The sequence below is a fragment of the Bubalus bubalis genome, chromosome 21 (assembly GCF_019923935.1).
Source record: "Bubalus bubalis isolate 160015118507 breed Murrah chromosome 21, NDDB_SH_1, whole genome shotgun sequence".
Classification (NCBI taxonomy): Eukaryota; Metazoa; Chordata; class Mammalia; order Artiodactyla; family Bovidae; genus Bubalus; species Bubalus bubalis.
In genome coordinates this window covers 52,182,028-52,199,272 of record NC_059177.1, presented here as the reverse complement: position 1 = coordinate 52,199,272, position 17,245 = coordinate 52,182,028, and the positions used below count along the sequence as shown (strand labels likewise).

At 43.7% G+C, this 17,245-nt stretch overlaps 1 protein-coding gene across 5 annotated transcripts in view; it reads left to right on the top strand.

Moving 5' to 3' along the window:
- The window catches only part of KLHL18 (kelch like family member 18), a 51,124-nt gene that overhangs the window by 13,245 nt on the left and 20,634 nt on the right, over positions 1–17,245 (top strand). For 2 of the 5 annotated variants that reach the window (XM_006065209.3, XM_006065208.3), the window contains exons 2-3: positions 12,866–12,996; positions 15,646–15,786. In XM_006065209.3, coding sequence (XP_006065271.1) covers positions 12,866–12,996; positions 15,646–15,786 — 272 coding nt within the window. Of the gene's footprint in view, positions 1–12,865; positions 13,105–15,645; positions 15,787–17,245 lie in introns of all 5 variants that reach the window. The other 3 variants (XM_044933900.1, XM_044933899.1, XM_025272230.2) reach the window with 2 other exon arrangements.

Below are 17,245 nucleotides of genomic sequence, written 5' to 3'. Positions count from 1 at the left end.
GAGTGCAATGGTTCATTTTGTGTGTCAGCTTGACTAGGCTGCGGTGCCCAGTTGTTTGAGCAAACACCAGTCTAGATGTTGCTCTGAGCGTATTTTTTTAAGATGTGATTAATGTTTAAAAAGTAAACTTAGAGTAGAGCAGATTACCTTCCAAGATGGGGTGGACCTCATCCAATCAGTCGACAGTCTTAAGAGCAGAAACTGAGGTTTCCCAAAGAAGAAACGATTATTCAAGATTGCAACATAGAAATGCTTCCTGAATTTCCCACTTGCTGGCTTGCTCTCAAGATAGCAGTTAATTTTTGTAAAAACCGAGGTGTATGTCGAAGTTCTTTTTTTTTTTTCCTAAGGGTGTCCAATTGCTCCAGTCCTATTTGCTAAAAAGCCTGTCTTTCTCCCATGTGAGGTGCGCAGATGCTTTTGTGCATTTGTCAGAAATCACTTTGCTGTCCCTGGATGGAGCTTCTTCTGGGTCCTGCGTTCTCTTTCATTGGTCAGCGTCTCTCTCCCTGCTCCGGTACAGCACGGCTGTGCTCACTCTGGCTTTACGTGTGACAAGTAGTGAGATGGGGAGAGCTACTCCTCCCCCTGTATTTGTTCTGTTTCACCTGTTTCCCCCATTTGAACTGTTTTAAGCATACAGTTCAGTGGCCTTAGGTGCATTCGCAGTGTGGGATAGCCGGTGCAGCTGTGTGTTTTGGAAACTTTTTCATCAGTTGAAGCAGAACTCTATAAACATTGAGTAACAAGTCCCCGGTGCCCCTCCCCCAGATCCCGGTGTCCTTCATTTTATAGAGCCAGCCAAAAAGTTCGTTTGAGTTTTTCCATGACATCTTATGGGAAAACCCAAACAAACGTACTGCAGAACTCAGTATTCTCTTGTCCATGTGGTTTTCACGATTCCACTCCCTTCACATAAGTAGAATCATATAATATTGTCCTTTTGTGCCTGGTTTATTTCACTTAGTATGTTTTCAAGGTTCATCCATGTTGTAGTGTGTATTAGAATTTCATCCCCCTTTTAAAAAAAGTCTTCTTTTTATTTTTTTAGAGCAGTTTTAGGTTTGCAGCATAACTGAACTGAAGACAGAGATTTCCCATACACTCCCTGTTCGTGCTGCACACGGAGCCTCCCCACTATCAGTATCCTGCACCCAGCTGGTACATTTGTTACAATCAATAAGCCTATATCGACACGTCAGTACCACCCAGAGTCCGTACTTTACTTTAGGGTTCACTTTTGGTGTTGTATGTTCCAAGGTTTTTGAGAAATGAATGACACATGTCCACCGTTACAGTGTCACAGAGCAATTCCATGGCCCAGAAAACCCTCTGTGCTCCACCTGTTGGTCCCTCCCTCACCCCTGGCAACCAGTGAGCCTTGTACTATCGCCATAGTTCTTGCCTTTTCCAGATTGTTAGGTAGTTGGATGCATATAGTAGATACCTTTTAAAGATTTTTTTTCTTTTCACTTAAATATGTATTTAAGGGTCGTCTATGTCTTTTCATATGAGGCTTGATAGCTCTTTTCTTAACTCCTTTGGGAAAATTCCAGGGAGTGTGATTGCCAGATTACATGCTAAGAATATGTTTAGCTTTGTCAGAAGGTGCCAAACTGTCTTCCACAGTAGCTGTCCCGTTCTGCATTCCCACCAGTGAGGAATGAGCGTTTTTGTTGCTCCACATCTTTGCCAGCATTCAGTGTCAGCAGTGCTCTGGGTTTTGGCCATTCTAGTGGATATGTGTTGTTACTTCATTGTTTTAATTTGCATTTCCCTGATGACATGGTGTGGAGTGTCTTAATATGCTTATTTAATACACTTATTTTTTGCCATCTGTATTGGGGAGATGTCTGTTAAAGTCTTCTGCCCATTTTTAAATTCAGCTGTTTTCTTATTGATGGATTTTTTAAAGTTTCTTGCATCTTTTGAAAAACAGTCCTTTCTCAGACACGTGTTTACAAATATTTCCTTCCAATCTGTGGCTTATCTTTTTCTTGATTCCATCCTTTTTAGGGCGGAGCGGTGATCTGTTATATGTATATGCTGCATTTTATTTATCCACTTATCTATTGACGGGCACCTGGGTTGTCTCCATCTTTCGGCCTCTGTGGATACTGGCACTGTGAACATGAGTGTACAAATAAGTCTTTGAGACTGCGTTCAGTCCTTTCGGATGCGTACCTGGGAGCGGGGCTGCTGCGTCGTATTGTTGTTCTGTGTTTAGCTTTTTGAGAAGCAGCCAGCCTGCCTTCCGCTGTGGCTGCCACTGTGCATCTCACCAGCAGTGCTCACGGGTCCCAGGGTTGCCACATCTTCATCGGCGCTTGGGATTTTCTGTTGGATTTTTCTTTTTCTTTTCTTCCTTTTTTTTTTTCTTCTAATAATAGCTATACTCATGAGTGTGAACTGGTATCTCGTTGCAGCTTTGATTTACATTTCCCTGATGACTAATGATGTTAGACATCTTTTCATGTGCTTGTTTGGTCCTTTGCACTTAATTTTTGTTCAAAACTGCTTTAGCTATTTTAGTTCCTTTGCCTTTCCGTATAAATTTTGGAATAATCTTGTTTATAGCTATAAAGACTCTTGCTGAAATTTTGGTAGGAATTGCATTAAATCTATGTACGAATTTGGAGAGAAACAACATTTTTATTGTGTTGAGTCTTGTAATCCTTGCACACAGTATGTCTCTCTGTTTATTTAGATCTTTGATGTCTTTCATCAGCATTTTTTAGCACATCAGTCCTGTTAGCTCGACTTGTTAAATTCACATCGTTTAATTTTTTTGAGCAATTATGTAATTATATTTTAGATTTTGACTCACACAGGTTAACAGATAGTATGTGGAAGTACAGTTGATTGTCTATGATGATATTGTGTCCTGTGGCCTTATATACTGTGACCTTGCTGAACTCACTCATTGGTTCTAGGTTATTTCTGGGTGGCGTTTGGCATTTTTCTTTTGTGGGGAGGTAGATGGCCTTGGCTTTTGTACCTAGACCATTGTGTCATTGGCAAATAAGGATACTATTATTTCTTATTTTCTGATGTGTATTCCTTGTATTTCGTTTTGTTACCTCACTGCACCGGCTGGAACTTCCAGGACTATGCATAATAGCAATGGTAGGAGTAGACAACCTTGCCTTCCTCCTCTTCTCAGGGAAGAGTATTCAGTCTTTTACCAGTAACTATGCAGGTAGCTGATGGTCTTTTGTAGATGTTCTTTATCAAGTTGAGGCAATTCCCCCTATTTCTAGTCTTTTTAGAGTGTTTATCATGAATAGGTGTTGAATTTTGTCAAATGCTTTTTCTGTTGTACATCCCTGATTGAGAGGGTCATGTGATTTATTTTTCTTCTAACCTGTTTTTATGGTGGATTATATTGATTGAGTTTTGAATATTGAATCTCCTTTGGATCCCCCAAATAAACCCTACTTGGTTGCAGTATATGATTAATTCTTTTTGTATTTTGTTAAAGGGTTTTGCATCTATATTCCTGAGGGATATTGGTCTGTAGTTTCCTCTCTTTTGTACTCTCTGTTGTCTACTTTGAGTATTAGCCTAATACTGACTTCAATTTGAGTTGTCCCCTTCTCTTCTATTTTCTATAAGAGATAGTTTAGAATCGGTATTAGTTCTTTTTTAAGTGTTTGGTGGAATTCTCCAGGTCTCAGCCTGGAGACCTTCTTTTCGAGACTTTTAAAATTACAAAATCAATTTCCTTATTAGCTCTAGGGCTATTATAATGATCTCATTTTGGTGGGTGAGGGAGAGGGGAAGGTGAGCTAGGAGTCACATTGCTCTGGAATCCACCGTTCACACTTCCAGAGGAGGACACCAAGCGGCCCTAGTTCCTGTCCACCTGACCTCAGGGAGGTCACATGCTCCAGTTACGATGGGCAGTCGGACGCTGGGTTTGTTTATCCCTATCCAGAGTCAGGATATTTTCCCCGATTCAAAAAGTGAGTTATCTTCGCGGTAGATGGCTGTCGACCATTTCTGGGTCCCCTGCAGTGTTCCCAGTCAGTTCAGTGCTGTGTTTGCTCTGCCCTTTGATGCCTGCAGCAGACACCGTCTCCCTGGCGTTTTCATACCTGGGGTCCTTGAAGACCTAACTGGTGAGCTGAGTGGAAGCCTCCAGGTAACCACCAGGGGCCAGTCAGAGCTGAAACCACCTTTGGTTAGAGCCCATTTGTTAAGACCAGGAAGGAAGGTCCCCCTTTCTTGCATTTTCCCAGGGCTTTCTCCAGACCACAGTGCTCAGAACTCTTAACTCTTAATAGCAGAACCAGCCTCAGCAGTCTAGACCAGTCATTCAGTTTCTCATGTAATCAAACAGGAGAAAAGAGGGGAAGCTGAAGTGCTGCCAAGGCTCCTGCCCTGTGTGGTCAGCGTCCTCCCACCGCAGACTGCTCCATCACACACGGAAGTTGGTGGGGCCCCCGCCAGCTCCTTGTTACCGGGAGCTGTTGTCATCATCATTGCGCTATTACAGAGGATTCATAGCAAATATATTATTAAACAGTATTCATACGTAGTTAGTAACTTTATATTACATCGCTATAGAGGTCATCTTATATCTAGGTGATAATGAATATTCATGATTGTTGTTGTACTAGCCATCAAGCGTGTGGTTATTTCTAGATTTACAGTATCTGGTGGTGGTGGTTTAGTCGCTAAGTCAAGTCCGACTCTTGCAACCCCATGGACAGTAGCCTGCCAGGCTCCTCTGTCCCTGGAATTCTCTAAGCAAGAATACTGGAGTGAGTTGCCATTTCCTTCTCCAGGGGATCTTCCCAACCCAGGAGTCAAACCCAGGTCTCCTGCGTTGCAGGCAGATTCTTTACCAAACGAGCTATGAGGGAAGCCTTACTGTATCTACTTATATATGTAAAAAAGTTTTGAATGAAATGAGTAGAAAATTCACAATGCCCCCTGCTCAGTCTTCTATATCCTTCTCTAAATTTAACTGAAGGAAACTGTGGTCCATTTTGGCTATCACTTTTAGTGAAACTGCCATTTTTTTCCTACCATATTACTTTATTTTCGCAAAGATTCGTTGATTTTCTGGGTAGCCATTAAGGATGGAGTTGGTATTTTAATTTCAATACATATTTACTGAACTATTTAGGGGATGTGCAAGACCGTTATTACCTCAAGGAGTTTGAAGTCCACTGGACTGATAAGAACAGAAAAGTATCATGCTTAAGACTGAGGCTTCACATCTCAAACATGCAGTAGCCTTACTTGTCTGACACGTGAATAAGATTCTGGTTTGGGTGGACAGCTGGGCCTCACTGGCTTTGTGCTGGGTGGTTGCTGAATAACGTGGGGGATTGGTAGGTTCCTGAGGTCTGAAGGCAAGTGCTTCAGGGCATCTCCAGGCAGTCCACCTCCTGCATTGCTGGTGGACAAGGCTGCGTTATTTGCTGAGGCTAATTAGCACTGAAACTCCATGGGGGTGTTGGAGAAAGGATGATTGATTGTGTAACTATGGTTAAGAAACTGAAGTTTAAAAAAAAAAAAGGCAACTGGGGTAGCAGGCCCATACAGGCCATTCATGACTCCTGTGTGAATGCCTCTATTTCAGGCTGAGCTCACTTCCTTTTCAAAAGGAACGAGTGTTTTTGTATTAGACACTGTATCTCAGTGTTGGATTCCACAAGGTGTAGACAGTTCATCCTAGTTCAGCAGGGTGTGACCTCTGAAAATCAGGTGTGATGTGGGTGGGGCATGAGGTGGTGTCTTAAATAAGTGGTCAGCATCTTTCCCTTTCTAGAGAATGTGTTCACCTCCCTCTTCATAATATTTGTTCCCTGTGACTCTAGAGCAGAGGTCAGCAAACTTTTTCTGTAAAGAAGCAGGTAGTTTTTTGGTTTTGCGGGCCAATGGTCACTATCACAGGTGGGCATGTCTGTGTTCAGAAACAAAAATTTTGTATATGGTTGGATTCAAAGTTGGATTTTATATGATTTTCACATGTCATGAAATCTGAGGCTTGATTTTTTCCAACCATTTAAAAATGTAAAACCTATACTTAGTTCAAAAACAGGTAGGCAGGCCAGATTTTGGCCCATAACCATGGTTTGTTGACCCCTTCTTTAAAGGAATTAAAAATAACTTCTGTGAAATTCTCAATATAAGGACATTTTCTTTCTTTCTTTCTTTCTTTCTTTCTTTAACAAGCACTTATGTAGCACATCATATGTGCCATGCACTTTTAAATGCTTTGCATTAAATGCCAATATAATCCTCCCAATAATGCCATGAGGGAGGTACTGTTTACCCCACTTTTGCAGATTTGTGAATTGAGGCAGTAAAGTTAAATGACTAGCCCAGGGTTATACTGCTAGTAAGTGGCAGAACTTAGATTTGAACCCAGAGTAATTAATAATTTAGCTGTTAATTTAGTTCCAGAGTATCCGTTCTTATCTACCGTGATAACTGTCTCTCTTAAAGAGACAATTATTGACTTTCTAGCCAGAAGGAATGTTACAGATTAACCCATGCCTACTCATTTTTATAGGCTCATCCTTACCCACAAGATTCATAGCTTTTATGATTCAAATGTGTGCCTTAGTGAAATTATGGATTACTACTTGTCATGCAATTTCAGCATCTCTTGTGACTGCCTAAAAGCTTAGTCTTAAACCCCACTGATCCCAAGGGGATTCTGTGCCTGCACAGGCAAGGCACTTAACTATTCACTTACTGTTTTATTTATGTTTATTGTGGGCTCCTTGAGGGTAGGAGGAATAGTATCAAAATGTTTCCCATCAGACAGAAATCTATTCTAGGCGTAGCTCTTGCTTTCTTTGGGGACGCCTGTCTCCGATTACTTCCAACTCAGATTTCGCCCTGCTGCTTTTCCTGCCTGAACAAGCAACTAGTTGAATCTTGAGTCTCACCTGCCTTTGACAGGAACAGAGTTCGTGGTATCATGCTACACTATCTGTGTGCTGATCCAAAGATACCTGGGCAGGGTCAGGCATGAAAGATTTCTTAGTCTTTCCAAGGAAGAAAATGGGAAAGTGTGTGTGTGTGTGTGTGTGTGTGTGTGTTAAAGCAAGTCACAACTTAGGTAGAGCTGAGGTGCTCAGGATTTCTGATTGCATTTGCTCAGTCAAGGTCTCAGACACCACTAACTAGGAGGGATCTCCAGGTACCTCTGGTGCAGGGGTTCCCATGCTAAAGGGATTCTGCAGAATTGTTGCAAAGGGCCCTCAAATCAACACCTGCACCAGTCTGTGGGCCAGATAAATTATATTGTTTAGGTGTAGGTACAGCTATTTTTCAAATGCATGTAGGTGCCATCACCTAAAGACAAATTAGTTGTTCCCCTTAACTGAGCACGGAATTCAGATGTAATCTGGCTAGCATATCCCAAGATAGCCCTGTCGTCTCTTTAGCTGAGCTTTTTTGGGAAATCAGGTCACCCAGTTCGCGCATATACAGCTTGTCCTTTTGTCTTCTGTTTCCTTTCTACATGAAAAATAAATGCACAGGAGTTTTAACACAGCAAATTGAATACACATTTTATCCTCCATTCCTTCCTGTAATACTGTTAAAATGATAGTAAGAGGGAAAAGGGGGCTCCCTGGGTGGCTCAGTGGTAAAGAATCCACCTGCCAGTGCAGGAGACACTCATTTAGATCTCTGGATCAGGAAGATTCCCTGGAGAGGAAATGGCAACCCACTCCGGTATTCTTGCCTGGGAAATCCCATGGACAGACAAGCCTGGTGGGCTACAGTCCATAGGGTTGCAAAAAGTCAGACATGACTCAGCACACAGAAGAGGGAGAAGAGAGATCAGCAAATGAGAGGTCATTGGAATGTTGAAGCCAAGAAGTGAGTGTGATGAACTTAGTGGACCTGAGGAATTGAAAGTTCTTGCTGAAGGTGTGGGGAGAGAACTAACAAGGAAGAGGATTTGTAATGCGGAACCCTGGATTAGCTCCAGAACTGGAGAAACCAAATACTGAAAACAGGAAGATTAGTTGAAAGTCTGTGTAAAAAACAGATGCCTGCAGCCCCTCCCCTACTCTCGCAGGAGACAAAAATTTTAGTCTTAGGTATTGAATCAGAGGTACACCAAGCACAGAAGATGGGATGGAGTACAGAGCAAAACTGAAAATAGGGGCTTTAAGACAAAGTTATAAATATAGTGATTAGTAGAACAATTCTTCTCTCTCACAGTTTTCAGAATATTTGCAGGCAGATGCTCCCATGCAAAAGACTGAAAGATCTTTCTCTGATAAATATAGTTCCAGAGAAGTCCTAAAGATACTGCCTACTTTGAGGGACCCTCAAAAAATGGCAGATTCTTCTTGCCTGATTACACTAATGTGAAGTGCACAAGTTGATGAGCTTAGCCATTATAAACAGAGCTTTCCAGCAGCTTTAAAAGTCTGAGCAGATAGCCAGGTGTTATAAGACATTTAAAGGACATAAAAGACAGTCTAAAACAAATGGAAGAGAAGAGAACTCAGAAGAAACAGTAAAAGCAGGGAGAAGGAGAAGGAAATATTTTAATTATAATATCTTGAGAGAGATTAGAGAAAATATTGCATTCATAAAAGATGAACTAGATTCTTAAAAAATAAATAAAAGAAACCTCCAGAAAACAAGACTTCTTAGAAATTAAAAGTATGATAGCAAGTATGAAAAATACCACACAGAAATATTGAAAGGTAAAGTTAAGTAGATTCCCAGAAGACAGACCAAATGAAAGAGATGAAAAATTGGGGAGAAGAGATAAATTATAGAGGATCATTCCAAGAGGTCTAATACCTAACTAATGGGAATGTGAGATTAAATAAACAGTAGACAGGAGGAAATTATCAAAGAAATGGTATGAAAAGGTGTTCTTAGAACTGAAATAATGTCTATAGAATGATGCTGCACAGTAAATAAAAGAAAATTGACTCCAAGTTACAGCCTTATGAGGTTTCAGATCTCTGAGGAAAAAGAGAAAGTCCCAAAAGCCTCTAGAGAGAGCAGTCACATACTTAGGGTTAGTATTCAAAATGGCATTAACTTTCTTGAAAGTAACAAACTAGAAGACAGTGGAACGACACCTCTGAAATTCTGAAAGAGGGCAATTCCCTGGCAGCCTAGTGGTTAGGATTCCACACTTTGACTGTCAAGGGCACGGTGAATCCTGTGGTAGATCCCTGGTTGAGGAATTAAGATCCCACAGCACTGCCCTCCCCCACCCAAAAAAAAATTCTCAACACAGAATTTTATAGCCAGCTAAAATACCACCCAAGTTTAAGGGTAATAAAGACATTTTCAGACATTTTGTGCATATGCCCTTAGATATTGTGATACAATAAGAAATATATATTTGGTCTTTGTCCCTGATTCCTGACACAGAGCTCCAAAAACCCTTGTAACTTTCTGAGTTGTAGGGCTGATAAGAGCATCTTCTGTTGTAATACTTGCCTTTTGTTCTGAGTTCCCAACCCAAGAGCTTCTAAAACCCTTGGAATTTTCTAAGTAATAGGGGTAAGAGGAGAAGTCAGCCATGCCTGTGTTTATGCTAATGAGGTAACTCTTTGTGGGCCCCTCCATAGCTTCAGAATGAGAACTGGTTGCCAGAAGAACCAACTGTGTGATTAGAGGTTTGGAACTTTCAGCACCACCTCGCTGCCTCTAGAGAGGGGAGAGGGACTGGAGATGGTGTTAATCACCAGTGAGCAATGAGTTAATCAGTCATGCTTACTTAAAAATACCATTCTAGCAAATTCTCAAACCTGAAGAGGGGGATTGTGGGGAACCCCACCGCTCTTCTGACCTTATAACTGATTGGTCAAAAGTACAAGTGGCCCAGACTTGCAGCTGGCATCTGAAGCAGGAGCAGTCTGGTGGAACTGTTAGGGGTCCACACTACCTCTACATAGTGTCAGATTTGAATTCAATTGTAGGATACTTTGACCGCCTGATGCAAAGAACTGACTCATAGGAAAAGACCCTGATTCTGGGAAAGATCGAAGGCAGGAGGAGAGCAGGATGACAGAGGATGGGATGGTTGGATGGCATCACTGACTCAACGGACATGAGTTTGAGCAAACTCCAGGAGATGGTGATTGACAGAGAAGCTGGCGTACTGCAGTCCATGGGGTTGTAGAGTCAGAAGTGACTGACTGAACTGAACTGTAGGATACCAGTTGGTGTCTGGAAAGTTGGAGAATTGGTTGGTGTGAGAACAGAGCCAACACATTTGGTGTCAGATATGCTGTGAGTTAAAAACAGTTCATAGTACACCCTTTTTAAAGACGCTCTGCTAGAAGACACTTTTCACCAGAAAAAGGAGATTGATTTAAAAGAGAATTAAATGGGATCCAAGAAACAGGGATTCCAGTACAGGTTAGGGGAAAGGAATTCCCCTATATATATCTAGTATAGATATATCACAAGAACAAACTGATAGAGTAGTTGATGGAACATATTAAAGGGAGTTCAGTACTTTATTATCTTCAGGGGAAATAGGCTTTATACCAACAAAGAAATGCAATCATAGTATACATCTTGGCTTGGCTACAAATAGTATTCACATAGACCTAATAAGGCAACTCTTAATGCTAATTTAATCAAAATTTGTCATAATTCTATAGAAAAATTGAGAGTAAGCGGAGTAGTATGTGACAAAAGCATTAGAACAAAATCCTAATCTTCCATCATAAAAATTAAATAGATAACATCATAGTTATATTTTGCTGCATAACAAATTACCCTAAAACTTAGTGACTTAAAATATCAGGTATTTATTGCCTCACAGTTTCTGTGGGTCATGAGTTGAGAAGCCCCCATGGGGTTGCAGTCCAGATGTCACCTTGGGCCACCTTGGGCTATACCCCTGTGGACCTCTCCTTAGTGAAAGTCACTCAGTCGTGTCCAACTCTTTGCAACCCCATAAACTATATACAGCCCATGGAATGCTCCAGGCCAGAATACTGGAGTGGGTAGCCGTTCCCTTCTCCAGGAGATCTTTCCAACCCATGGATTGAACCCAGGTCTCCTGCATTGCAGGCGGATTCTTTACCATCTGAGCCACCAGGGAAGCCCGGACCTCTCCTTTGGGTATGTTGTTACCTGGCTTCCCTGAGAGTACGTGATCCAGGAGAGACAACCAGAAGAATTTCCAGTGTGTTCTGTGATCCAGCCTCGAATGTGACCTACCGTCATCACTTCTGCTACGTTCCATCAGTCATGCAGACCAACCCTGAGACATTGTGGGAGGGGCCTGCACAGGGACATGGATGCCAGGAGACAGGGGTCAGTTAGGAGCTGTTCAGAGGCTGACTACCACAAGTAATAACTAGCAGTGAAAATTCAAGAAATAATTGTTGTTGTTTATCTGCTAAGTCGTGTCCACCTCTTTTCTGACCCCATGGACTATAGCCTGCCAGCCTCTTCTGTCCATGGGATTTCGCAGGCAAGAATACTGGAGTGAGTGGCCATTTCCCCTTCCAGGGTATCGTCCCGACCCAGGGATGGAACCTGCATCTCTTGCATTGTCAGGCGATTCTTTACCACTGAGTCACCCGAGAGGCCTCAAGAAATAATATTATAGGCATATTACTTAGAAAGGTGGAGAGAAATACCACAAGAAAGAGGCTGCCCTTAGGAGCAGGAATCGGGGGACCAGAAACTTCTGGTTTTCATTACAAGCCTTGTAGAACAATTTTAAGAAGTATTGTGTGTATTGGTGTGGTTTTTTTAAATTATGAAAAGCCCTCAGCGTGCAGCCATATAATGTCACCAACGCTGGTAGTAGAACAACACCTGGATTATATGAGGAACATGTAGAATCTGAATCTGGTTAAGGATCCTTTGGTATTTAGAAGGTGGTGTGCCTGTTCTTGAAGCAGTTAATAGATAATAAACCTAAAGTTCAGTGAAAAAGAGGACACGGTGACACAGCCTCAGCTAGAATCCTTGAATAAATGTGACCCAAAGAGATGAGTATGAGGTAGTGAAATGGCTTTGGCATTTCACTAATGCGGGACTTGGATGAAAAAGGAAGGAAAAAACCAGACTGTTTTGCTCTTTCTGATGAGTAGAAAGTTCTTAAGTGGAAATGTTTATGTGTCTTGGAGCTATAAATGGCAAAGCTTGTTAAAAGGAATATCCTTTTGGCAGACAGTGGGAAAGCACTTTGGAGAACTCCCTAGGATTAAGGATGTGTCCGTGAGGGTTTGGTACAGATTAGAAAGAGTCAGCCTCTGTCCCTGTGAGCCCTGTGAGCTGTGCAGAGCGCCAGCCAGTCCACAGCCCGAGTCCTTCCAGCTGCTGCCAGGGTCACGTTCCTAAGAGAACTCTGGGCTCCTTGTGGTCTACCACAGCCCGCTTGGCACCCCGGGACCCCATAATATCTGTGCCCATGGTATGTGCTCTGTCCTTGATCCCCACATGTGCCCCTGCCCCCCAGCACTTTTCAAGCCTGGTCTTATTTCTCATGTGTTTACTCTTCTTGAGGAGCCTCCTGTTAGGTGCTTCAGGGCTCTTGGCTAGTTTGTGTCTTCCATCTGAAAATTGGGATCAGGAAAAAGGGTTCAGGAAGTCAGGTCTTTGAGTTGCTAGGAGATGTGTGGAGGGGTGCAGTGAAGACTGCTGTGTAAATAAAAACTTCTAACTACTTTAATACCTCTTAAAAATGTGCTATTTGCATTCTCCGACTATAACTGAGTATGCTGAGTTTAAAGTACTTCAGGGTCTTTGTGGAACGCCTTGGCCATCACGTACTGGGATGCCTTCAATACCCCTCCACTGGGCAGACAGTTGACCTGTGGAAGGAATAGGGTGGGCTTTCACATTTGCGTTGCTCAATGTCTGTCTTTGTATTTTCCTTTGCCCACAGATCGGAGACCACAAATTCAGTGCTCACCGGATCGTCTTAGCAGCCTCTATCCCGTATTTCCATGCTATGTTTACAAATGACATGATGGAGTGCAAGCAGGATGAGATTGTAATGCAAGGAATGGACCCAAGGTGTGAAGTTTGTCCCTCAGGTTCCACAGCCTGCTTTCAGCCTTGTGTTTGGTGCCCTTTGAGGGCCTTCCAGTGGGACCCAGGATCTAGCACAGCTCCACACACATAGTAGGTGCCCAGTAAACAAGCTAGAACCTCAGCCACTGGCCTGAGACAGGGTTAAAATAAGGAGTTTTTATGTGTTTTTCCTCTATTAGAGTAACATGTCTCATAGGAACTAGGGTTCAGTACAGAGATGGTGGTGTATTATTCTCTTCACTTTTCTCCCAGCCTTATAAGCTGACAAAGTAGTCTTTCCAATAAGTGTCTTCGTTCATTACCCTTTTCCTAAGTCAGGAACAGCGTTATTCATTAGAGCTTCCTGTATGGACGGAGATGTTCTATTTGTTGTCTCCAAAATGGTAGCCCTTAGCACATGCAACTGTTGAGCACTTGAAATGTGGCTGGTAGGACTGAGAGACGAATTTTAAGTATTATTTAATTGTAATTAATTTAAATTTGATTTTAGGGGAATCCCCTAGTTGTCCAGTGGTTAGCACTCCACACTTTCACTGCCAGGAGCCCAGGTTCAGTCCCTGGTTGGGGAACTAAGATCCTGCAAGCCACACAGCATAGCCAAAAAAATAAATAAATAATAATAAATTTAGTTTTAAATAGCCATGTGTGATTTAAATACTCTCCTGATCAGGAGAGTTTTTCCATGAAGAGAATCTAGATGTAAGGACAACTTTAAATAAGTGCATAAATGATGCACTTTCAGTGTTTCCAGTTCTGCCTCCTGACCCTAAAATTAATCTAGGGCAGAATTTCTCAGCCTCAGCACTACTGACATCTGGGGACAATGATTCTTTGTTATGGAGGGCTTTCTGGGACACTGAAAGATGTTTAGATGGGACATATTTCATAGTATGCCTTTTTTATTTTTCTCCCTGGAGAAGGGAAAGGCTACCCACTCCAGTATTCTGGCCTGGAGAACTCCATGGGCTACAGTCCATGGGATCGCAAAGAGTCAGACACGACTGATCGACTTTCATTTTCTTATGCCTTTTTTGGGCCTTGAGAGGAAAAAGGCGTATTTATATGAAGTAAAAGAGTGGACTGCAAGTCTGTGAATGGGGGCTGTTTGTTCATAACCTCGGCTACATGCAGAGGTCCATTGCACCTACTCTGCCTGGCGTTGTGCTGGGGTCTGGGCACATAGCAGCGAAGAGGACACACAGGATGACTCTTGTTGGGGGAGACGAGAAACAAACCAGTGACTCTAAAATATTAGCCAGCAACCTATCCTTTGTCACCCGACTTCTTAATCTGCCAGCGGTGAAAACTCGAAAGAGCAGCTAGGAGACTGTGCGGTATCCTGTGGATAAATGAAGGTGACCTGCCCTAGCACATGGCAAGGGTTTATATACCCACTGCAGGGGTGCAGTCTCAGGCCAGCTACCTGTGAGGAGAGACACAGCAACGTGTCTATCTCCACGGGCAGTTGAACATGCTCTTCTCTGAGGTCTGCGTCTGATGGAGCCGTGCTAATCGCCACGTGCCATCCAAGCGCCTCATTTAACAGGTAGACGGAGCACCTGTGATCTGTGTTGCTGTAGGCACTGAGACACAACGTTGAGGAAACAGCACCTCTTATTACGCCAGCTTTCTGGTAGCTGCGATCTGGCAGTAGACAGCCACATACAGCTGGGAAGCAAAAAGAAAAGCAGACAAAGGCTAGCGAATGATGGTGGGGGTCCATGCTATCTCAAGGTGATCAGGGAAGCCCTCTGTGTTGAGGTGACATTTGAGATGAAGTGAGGGAGTAAGCCATCCAGGAGAGGAGCCCTCCAAACAGAGGGAGCCGCCAGTGCAAAGGCCCTGAGGTCAGAGTGTGTTCAACATGTTGGAACAGAGTAAGGGGAAGAGTGGAAGGTGATGAGGTCAGAGGTGGAGGGGCCAGACCACATACAGCCCTACAGACAGAACTTGGATTGCATTCTTGGTGTGAACTGGAAGGCAGAAAAAGCCTCATGCTGAAAGTTTATCCCAAGGAAATAATCGGAAAACATTATTTGTAATAGCTATTATGCTTACCAATAAAGAAAGAAATTATAGCATATTTATGTGTTGGACTACTATTTAGCACCCGTTAAAAATGTTAAACGTGGGGAGTTTGCTGGTGATCCAGCGGTTAGGACTTGGTGCTCCCACTGCCATGGCCTGCATTCAGTCCCTGATTGCATAACTGAGACCCTGCAAGCCTCACAGTGCAGCCAAAAAAACCATGAATACAGTGTAGAAACATCAGAAAGGGCTTCAAAATGATTATATCCATACAACTTCAGCATGCAGCGAAGTAGGAAATGAAAATGAACCTAGAAATGACTACAGTTGACTCATTCAGTGGTGAGATTCTGGGTTGTTGCTTTCTCTTTGTAGAACTTTCTGTAATAAAAATATTTGGGCAGTAAGGACACCCTAAGAAGTAGAAGTATAGCTATGGTGAAATGATTATCCTTTTCAGGTAGATTCTCAAAGGACACAGGCTAATTGTATCTGCGAGTAGGGGGCCACCCATTCTCAGCTAACGGTGTCAGCTCACTGAGGGCACGAGTCTCCTGTAAGCCAAGCCCCATCTCTGAAGAGCATCTTTCCTCTTTGCTCTAGTGCCCTGGAAGCTCTGATCAACTTTGCCTACAACGGCCACCTCGCCATTGACCAGCAGAATGTGCAGTCATTGCTGATGGGGGCAAGTTTCCTGCAGCTGCAGAGCATCAAAGACGCCTGCTGCACGTTCCTCCGAGAACGGTGAGGTGATGTGATGGGCGTGGCCTGTGGTGGCGAGCAGACCATCTCATTTCTGGAATCCTCTGCCAGTTTGCTGAGTCTTGGGGGCGTGGAAAGTCTTATGAAGGGAGTGAGGAGCTGGGAAGATAACTCTGCAGAAATGACGTTTCTTGAAATCATTCTGAAGCAGTACCCAGTTCTTTGGGATGCACCTTTGAGGAGTAGGATTTATGGAGCCCTGCCTGCACTCTCCCTTGGCCTGACGTGTATGTCCTCTCCTGGTCCTCTGCAGTCTGACCAGCCACCTCCAGATTTGGTCAGCATTGCCTAACTGTTCCACAGCTGTCTCCGTCTTTGTGTGGATCCTTCCCCTGCTTGAATTTCTTAGCCTTCCTTTTTCCTTCTGCTCTGAAATACCCCTGCCAAACTTCACCTCCTAGAATTCTCTGTCCCCTTTAACCTTTAATCCCCTGGGAACAATCATTGTATGCTTTTAGGGTAAGGGCCATGCATTATGGCCTTACCTAAGTCCAACGCTTGGCCTTGACCTTTTGAGGACTTGAGCAGATAAAAAGGCTCTTCCTCTCCCTCAAGAGGCAGAGATCTTAGTCACAAAGTAAAGGCAACTCTGAACACTGGAGGCCCAGTGCTGAGGGTTAGTGCTGGGCCACACACAGGCAGAGACAAGCCAGAACAGCACCCCACAGCGCTCCTCTGTCTGTGGTCTCTCCAGGGCCTGGCTCCAGCTGAGCTCCCCTGATCACGGGGCCCCTAGTCTCAAGACCAGCATTCCTCTCGCCTCACACCTGCCCTCCTGAACCTCATCCCCTCTGAAAACCCCCCACTTCCCTCTCCCATTTCTACTCCACAAGCCCAAATCACTTAACAGCTCTGAGGACCCCCACTGCTATCCACATCCTGCCCATGTGGTGCTCAGGGGCATCAGTGAGCACTGCCGTGTGTGCAGCTGGTCTCAGCAACCGTGGGAATGATGCTAACACGCAGGGGCACCCTTTGCTGGTTTCATTGGGAGGTGGGTGGTCCTGTTTGGATTTTGGAGTGGAGACCATGTAGTGAGTGCAGCCCCAAAGCCTGACTTGACCGGCCCTGAGATGCCTTCTGGGTCAAGCTGCGTGTGGCAGGCCGTGGGGCACTCACTGTCTGTCCTACTCCTGTGTGAGCTTAAGGACACGGACTGGACTTGATTCATCCCTATATTCCCACAGAACTTGGAGACTGACTAAGGCCCTCTGGAAGGGAGGAAAGGTGGCCATTCTCACAAGGGGACAAGAGCGCCACCTAGTGGCCTTTGAGATCCTTGCTGTCAACACTGGATCCAGGCTCTATTAGTGTCACTGAAAAGATTTTTAGACCAGTGCACTTTTTACATGCGCCAATAATGACATCTCAGGAAAAGGTGCTTAAACACAAAGCCTGATGTTTTGAGTCCATCCTTGACATTTTTCTGTTCAGCACTGGG